Genomic DNA, 7,984 nt, shown 5'->3' on the forward strand with positions numbered 1-7,984 from the left:
AAAGAATAAAAGAATTCCATTAAGTATTTCAAAAAAAAAAAAAAGATGTTAACATTGTTAGTACTTACAGAATTTAGTTACTTAGGGCCTCCCTGATGGCTAGGGGTTAAGTCTCAGTGCTATCATGCTATCCTTAGCCACTGAGGCATGAGTTCGAGCCAGGGAGCTGACCCACATGGCACTGCAGACCTCTCCTGACTCACCTGCTGCTCCCCTCAGCAGTGTATTTCAGTAGACCTGCCTGTTCTGCTCCCCACTCTATTGCTGGTGAGTCCTCTCACACCCCCACCCCACACACCTCTGGACTAGACACCAGTTCTTGTATGCATAAATAAATAAAAATAAATCCTTAAAAAAAAAAAAACTTAGGTACATAAACATTCCCAGGATACTGCTAAGATTTCAAGGATTGAAAACTAACAATACTAAAGTGATACATTTAGTACCCCCAAAGCTGCTACCTTCATGAATTTCACAAGGTTTATACAATTTAATGACAAATTAAGGTTAAAATTCAAGGATGAATACCTAAGATAGTTCATTGATTTAATAAAGCTCCCAGGAAAGATAATTGGGGATGACTGAAGGTAATTTAATAAAGATATCAAAACAGAGTCAGCAGGATGGGAGGATGGGTAGAAGGGGATCAATGTAATAGTGTGTTGGCACTAGAACTTTGGTTGTGGGTAAGTGAAGCACAGAGGTGTGAAGCTGTACTCCAAAAAGTATATAGTTTTGTAAGTGAATGGTAAACCTATAAAATCTGATTCTAAAAAAGGGAGTGGACACGATTAAGAAACCAACTCACCACTGGGTGAAGTAACCCAGTGGTGTCCAGTAATTCCTTCTATAGTAATGGAAATGTTCTGTCTACATTGTCTAATACCATAGCCATTAGCCACATTGAGCACTTACCATATGTTTAATGTGACGGGCCACTGAATTCTTAATTTTAAATTAAGAATTTAAAACCACTTGTTAAATCACTTAAATCACTTGTTAGGTTGCCAGTGTGGCTAATAGCCAGTGTGGACATTGCTCAGGTCTAGTAAACAGTGGTTACAACTTCTAGGCCTGAAGGAAGGAACAATGACAAGAGTGGTGGAGAATTAGAATTATTATCTTTTAGGACAGGGCGATATGATAGGACCTGTGGTCTCTAACAGAATATAGCCACAGCTAACTTGCACACTGCAGGGGAAAGCCAGGAATACCTTGATTCACTCTGCCTGCCCACACACCCACTTCTGGTGCCTCTAATGAGTAGCACTCACAAAAAAATAGACAAGAGGGTTCATTGATATAGTCCATAAAAATGTCAGACTCTAGGAACAGAGTGTAGTAAAAGGTAGGAAGTTAATCTGGAGCAAAATATTGTACTATGTGAAAAGTTAAAATATCAAATGTTTGGTTTATTGGCACATAAAAACCCAAATGAATACGGAACCAATGACCAAAAAATGAAACAAAAGCATGTTTTTCAATAAAGTTCTAGAAATGTGTCTTGTTAAAGCTATTCCAGAGTTCTCTGTTGCACTAAATAGCACTGTTTTAATTAAACTGCAAATGGGTTCATTTCAGGTTTCATCCATGAAGAATGAGATGAAAACTGTCTCTTCAACTATATTCAACCTCATATTCTTATAAAGGATCTACGTGAAATCTTTTCCAAGGTACCATCTCGAATCACAAAGCCTGGGAGTGGGAATTTTTTTACTTGAATAAGGCTAAAGGCCATGGTAACTCAATAAATGAATAAACTTATTTAGAAACCACAAGGAAGACCAATAGATACAGAAATCCAAAGGTCTCCAATCCCAACTCTAGTACTGTGTAACCATTCTCTTTGGATAGGCCTATTTGTGTTTTATTTTTGTACCATCTTTTGGATTGTCAGTATGTCTTAACAACCTTTCTTACTAGGTAGCAGCATTAAGCAGGGAGGAGATAGTGGGAGGGGTAGCATCTTTAGGTAGAGTCAACTCTTATTTGTGGAAACCTTTTCTTCTTTAGTAGAGACTAAACATATCAAAAGTATACCCCTTACTGCCCAGCACTTAAGGAAGAAAGGTCTAATGTCACTGGATGGGGGTTGAAGTAGGTGCCAAAGGAAAAACAATTCCCACCACCTCCAAGGAGCAGCAGTTTTTGCTCTGCGGGAAGAAGGATACTGGAATGGTTGTGTAACATTAATGGCCATGGCACACATGTTGTATCAATCTGATACTCAGAGCTCAATCCTGTAGTCAGATTGATAACAGTCACTCCAGGAATTGAGGAGGAATGAATCCAGACCCCTCCAACAAGCAGAAGATTTCCATTGAACACATGAGCTGTGTGGGAGTACCTTGGAGTAATGGGAGGCTGAATGACTATTGATTCCCAGAGGAATCCACAAGAGATTGGTTTCAGAAAGAGCACAGAGCTCAGTGGCACCTCAGAAGCACCCAGACCTCCAGCAATAAGTGCCCCACCTTGCCAACTGCAGGCACTATGGGAATGACGACCTTCAGGTGCTTCCCCCTCCACGGGGATTCTGACCCAAGTCATTGTCCCCACATGTAGGAAATGCCAGTCACTTTGTACAGGTTTCACTACGCTTCGACCACCATACACAAATAAGTATTTCTGACTCTCATACGACACTTCTGTTGTTGAATGCCGCCAACATGACAAAGTGGAATCTTCTGGGCCAGTGTTTGTTACTGTTACATTTAGGTCCTCAGTGCTATTGCCCTCACTCTTATAAAAACAAAGTTGGAGAATTGGCAAAGCTGGAGTTACTGGGGACAGTCTCCCTCCCAGTACCAGAACATGAGTATCTGATAGTCTTGTCATGGTGTGATAAAGGCGCCCATCCCATTGATTCCCAGTTCCCCAATGACATATGTGGTTGCTTTTCCATTCACAGGATCTTGAGAGCAAGTGAAATTTGCTCACTCGGCAATGGCGCCCTTCCTCCTCTCCAAATCCTCCAGTACTGAGAATAACGCCTGGGCGCAAATGGACAGAGGCATGGCCATATCTCTTAAGGTTTGGGCCCTGGCTGTCACTGGTGACTAAACTGGCAGGGAAGACCCCTGAGGGTGGGGCAGGATCTACCCCAGGAAACACCTCTGTGGGTGGGAACACCAGAGTTTGGGAAAGTGTGTCTCCCCTAGAAGCGGCCAGTATGAAGTAGTGGGAGCACTTCAAATGCCACTCCTCAAACTCATCAAAAGGTTCAAGATTTTCCACGCGTTGGCGTTCTTCCGCGGATAGAAAGCAACTATAGAATTTGTTCAGGTCCATGGCAGTGCAGGTAGTCCAGCCAGCCTGAAGGAAGCGGTGCTGCTGGGCCTCCACGTCCGGAAAGCGGTCAAGGCCGTGTAGGGGAGAATTGAGCTGACGAAAATGTTGCTGCATGACTTGGCCAAATGCGTCAAACGGCCTCATCTGCTCATAGATGACAAAAAGAGCATTAGGAAAACGCTGCGCCGCCCAGGCGACTAGGGCCGCAGCATGATCCGGCTCAAGGTAGGTAAGCACGGCCTCGGCCAGGAGCAGAGTGGGTGCAGCGATGTCAAGGCCCGCCGCGGTCAGGGCCTGATCCAACTGCTGGACTTGCCTCAAGTCCAGGCCCAGGATGCGATAGTCCAAGCTCTCAAAGCACAGGGCTGAAGCTGGGTCCCCGCTCTGGAAGGGCCCGGTTAACGCACACAGTTCTGGCGTGTCTCGAATCCTCTGCGCTTTGCGCCAAGCCACGTCTGGAAAATCTACCTCCCAGACTGCAGCTCTCGCCAGGCGGCCCGCAGCTTTGAGGCGAAAATACAGCGAATCGGAACCAGCGCCCAGGGACAGGATCTGGGCGGTGGGCGCGCCGGGGGCCGCGCACGTCCGGTCCAGGAAGGCGCGCACGCAGTGACGCACGGCGCGCGCGCGGACGTAGTAGCCGCGGTGGATGAGCGGCGCGCGGCGCGCGGCCCCGGAAACCAGCAAAGCTGCGAAGGCGTCCCGCACGTACCCGCGGGCGGCGAGGGAGCTCTTGCTCAGGGCGCTGCTGTCATTGGTGCTCTGGACTGCCCCTGCCCGACGCTGGCGGCCCCGCGGGCCCATGGCCGAAAGAGGCCTCGGAGGAGCGGTCCTTCTCGGCGGGGAGCTGCGCTCTCTTTCCGCGGCATCCCCCTCGCGGGCTGCTCTACGCAAAATCACCGCTACTCTGACACTCCGCGGGCGCAGGCAAATGTGCGTCACTTCCCGGAAGAGCGCCGCTCGCCAATCAGAGACGAGGAGCCCCGCGCTTGTGTTGAAATTTCACTGCCTTTGACCTTTCTCCAATTCCCTGGGACTGCGATTTCGCGGGAAGGCCGCGCGCCACCGCTGCTTCTGGACACGTGGAGGGTGCTAGGGAAGCGCGGGTTGTCACTTGTCTCAAGCTTTTCTCAGGTCACCAGGTTTTTAGAAGCGAGTCTATGGAGACTGAGTCCGAGACCTCCTTGGACAACAGGATTCTCATTGAGTGTCTGGTCGAGCAAGGTAGGGTTAGGACCGCTGACCTCGGCGGGCAAGGATTGGATTAGTTCTTCGGACGCTAACTATTGGTAACTGTTAACTTATTTAATGCTTTCATCATTACCAAAAAGGTGCTATTTAAATCTGAAAACAGGGGCTTCCCTGGTGGCGCAGGAGGTTGAGACGCAACCTGTGAGGCACTCCGCAGCCTCAGCACGAGTTCGATCCCCGGCCAGGGAGCTACCCACATGGCGCAGCAGACCTCTCCTTACTCGCCCGATGCTCCCCTCAGCAGTGTATTTCAGTCAGTCTGCCTGTTCTGTTCCCTGCTTTGTCTCTGGTGAAGCCTCTCACCCCCTGCACCTCTGGCCTGTATCCCAGTTCCTGTATGCATAAATAAATACTTTTTAAAAATCTGAAAACAAGTCTGTGAGGCCAGGTGCTATTTAAATCTGAAAACAAGTCAGTGAGGCCAGGTGCAATAAATATTTTCCCACAGATACATGCTATTGGTGCCCTGCGTTTCTGGCTCTGTATAGGCTGACAATTAGTAAATCACTCAACCACTGTTTCTTAGCTGTCTAATGACATCTTCCTCCACCTTCAAAGTTATTCTAAGTAGTTTCTGCAGAAGAGGGAATCCTACAAGAGAGATAAGTATTCCCTCTCATATGGTTTGAATCTTGGGAGGTTTTTTTTGTTTGTTTATACCTTCAGGAGCATGTTCATTGTGACAATACATCAGGTGCTTTATGAACTTTTAGGGGAGTTTCCCAGTCACCAGAGGGTAAAGGCAGAGAGTAGAATTGGTATTACATAAATACAGAAGATTTTTTTTTTTTTTAATTTTTAAAAAAGATTTATGTATACAAGAGCTGGGGCGTAGGCCAGAGGGAGGGGTGGTGATGAGAGGATTCAGCAGAGACAGTGGGGAGCAGAACACGCTGATTGAAATACACTGCTGAGGGGAGCAGCTGGTGAGACAGGAGAGGTCTGTTGCACCATGTGGTTGGGTTAATTCCCTGGCTGGGGATGAACCCGTGCTGCAGTGCCTGGGGATAGCTTCATAGTGCTGAGACTTAACCCCTTGCACCACCAGGGAGGCCCCAGAAGTTGGTGTTTTAAAGGCTATACAGATTTGCATCACAGTGAGAAGACGCAGTTGCGCTCCTTCATACTGCCTCCAAATGATATGAGTTATACTGCATATTTCTTGATCCACTGTCTGACTGTCCTGTTATGTTCTGCTTTGTTGGTCAAATACCAAATGCCTGTGCTTCCAACCAGAGGATCTGTAGCACTGCAGTCTGTAAAAATTGCAGTCAACTGCAAAACCTTTGAATTAAAGTGGGACCCCAGCTCTCATTACGAATGTCCAGACAGATGACTCCCTGACAGTTGATGTTGCAATGATAGAGTCTAGTGTGGAGAGTAACTGTTGGTGGTTTTAACAGACACTCACATGAAATTGTGATATTCACAAAAGACACCGCCCTCATATGTAGAACCTGGTGCAGGAAGTATGGTTGATTTCCAATCATAAATGTTATCTTCTTTAGGCCCAGCCCTACAGTTTGGAGGAGGATCAAGGGTTATTTCAGCTGGCACCTTCTGAATTCTTTTAGCACTAGTGGATAACTTAGCAGTGTTCTGCTAGAGAGTTTGGTGTTCTTCAGCAGGATGGCAGATGGTTTTCTTGTTCTTCAGACTGTGCAGGGCGGGGTCTCATTCATTCACATCTCAATTACCACTGCTGGTTCTGGGGCTCAACAGACCTTCATCTATCATTGGACAACTTAGTGAAGTTGTTTCTCGGAAAACTGACACTTTCCTTCTGTACTATTCTGCTGTGTGTGCCAGACCCCAATTCTAGAAAGAAGCTCTGAGTGATACTGAGTCATAATAGGCATACAGGAAAGCTTCAGATGGGGATAGTGAAGGTAAGTTTTGTTCTATCATTGTGTTATTGGGATTTTTAGATGACCATCAAATTTCTAAGTCAGGTGTTTGGGAGTTATCACCAATAGAAAACTGCTTCCAGAGGTATTTGAGAGATTTAAAAATTGTTAATTTGGATTTGGTGACTTCTTGTGGGGCCTGGAATGCAGGAAATCAGATGACTGGAAGTATGGTTGCCTTGAAGCAAGTATAATGTAATGGTTAAAAGCATAAGTTTTGGAGTCCAGCCAATTTAGATTTGGATAATGGAGCTCAAAGGTTTGAGTCAGGATAAAGGTTTTTTGTTGGTGTTTTTTCTTTTTATTTAGGATAAAGATTTAATAAAGTGTCACTTAGATTTAGTGTTTTCGAGCTCAGTAATGATCTTATAAGAGCAATTTCTGTGGAGCAATAAGGGCAGAATCCATGTTTCAGGGAGTGGGAGATAATTAAATGGAAGCTTAAGGTCTTTGTCTCCTTGAAATAGTCTGTGAAAGAATTGTTCAATCAGAACATAGTTATTTTTGATCAAAACAGTTAGGCTTTTACAATATTGACGTATACTTGGCCCTTGAATAATGTGGGGGTGAGGAGCACTAGTCCATTCCTTCCCCTCCTAAGCAATCCCCCTGCTCCTGTCAAAAATCTATATATAACTTTTGATTCTCCAAAACTTAGCTACTAGCAGCCTGCTGTTGACTAGAAGCCTCATTGATAACATTCAATTAACAGATATTTCATTAACAGATATTTATTAACAGATATTTATATATATATATTATATGCTGTATTTATACTACAGCAAGCTAGAGAAAATATATTAAAAAAATCTTAAGGAAGGGAAGATAGATTTATTGTCACTGTAAGTTTATGTTATCTGTGTAGAAGAAAATCCTCATGTAGTTGACCTGTGCAGTTCAAACTCTTGTTGTTCAAGGGTCAACTATGTATCTTCTTTAATCACCTGTGTATCAAAAGAGGCAAAGGCTACTTGTGTGGAGCATCCTGTGACTGCCATCAATGGTGAGAATTTAGGAGTTCCAAAAGATTGGATCTGAGATCAAAGGCTTTGCTTTTGGCGAAAGTATTTGGAGGGTCTCTACACTATTGCCAGTTGAGTTTTAATAGTGCTATCGGTACATTCATTTAAACTCAGTGATTGAGGGTGATAGGCACAGTGAAAATGTTGCAAATGGCATAAGCTTGTCAGACGTATTCAGTAAAATGAGTTCCTCAATCACAGTAAAGTTCAAGAGAGTTCCTTCCTCAAGTTGGTGTAATCATATAATTTTTTCCCAAAGGACTTAACCACTGAAGAGGTAGTTACTGTTTACAAAGGAAAGCCTCAGTGCAGTGAGAAAACCTAACTAACTAAAACATATTTATATCCTTGAGATGGGGATAGTAGCTATTAGGAAATTCAGTTGCCTGACTTCAGATGCACCTTAGGTAATTTGAAATGGACAGGACATGTGAACAGGCTTATATTTTGACTGTGGGACAAGCACATGTGGCTTATTACTGTTTCTTCACCCATATTGATCTATGAATGCTA

General features: G+C 44.7%; 2 protein-coding genes across 5 annotated transcripts in view; one reads left to right on the forward strand and one right to left on the reverse strand.

The window, feature by feature from the left end:
• Positions 1 to 452: 452 nt before the first annotated feature.
• Positions 453 to 4,205, reverse strand: LCMT2 (leucine carboxyl methyltransferase 2). The gene has a single exon (XM_037502330.2). The coding sequence runs from the start codon at positions 4,093 to 4,095 to the stop codon at positions 2,044 to 2,046; it is 2,052 nt and encodes a 683-aa protein (XP_037358227.1). The 5' UTR covers positions 4,096 to 4,205; the 3' UTR covers positions 453 to 2,043.
• The window catches only part of ADAL (adenosine deaminase like), a 32,406-nt gene continuing 28,390 nt past the window's right edge, over positions 3,969 to 7,984 (forward strand). For 2 of the 4 annotated variants that reach the window (XM_037502333.2, XM_037502332.2), the window contains exon 1: positions 3,969 to 4,580. The gene's annotated coding sequence lies outside the window, so the exon portion shown is untranslated. The remainder of the gene's footprint in view (positions 4,581 to 7,984) is intronic. The other 2 variants (XM_037502334.2, XM_037502335.2) reach the window with 1 other exon arrangement.

This window comes from Talpa occidentalis, unplaced genomic scaffold, assembly GCF_014898055.3.
Source record: "Talpa occidentalis isolate TD23 unplaced genomic scaffold, MPIMG_talOcc4v2.1 talOcc4.11, whole genome shotgun sequence".
NCBI lineage: Eukaryota > Metazoa > Chordata > Mammalia > Eulipotyphla > Talpidae > Talpa > Talpa occidentalis.

Excerpts from the sequence above, each read along its gene's own strand:
- LCMT2 (XM_037502330.2), bottom strand. The coding sequence starts at position 4,095 with ATGGGCCCGCGGGGCCGCCAGCGTCGGGCAGGGGCAGTCCAGAGCACC.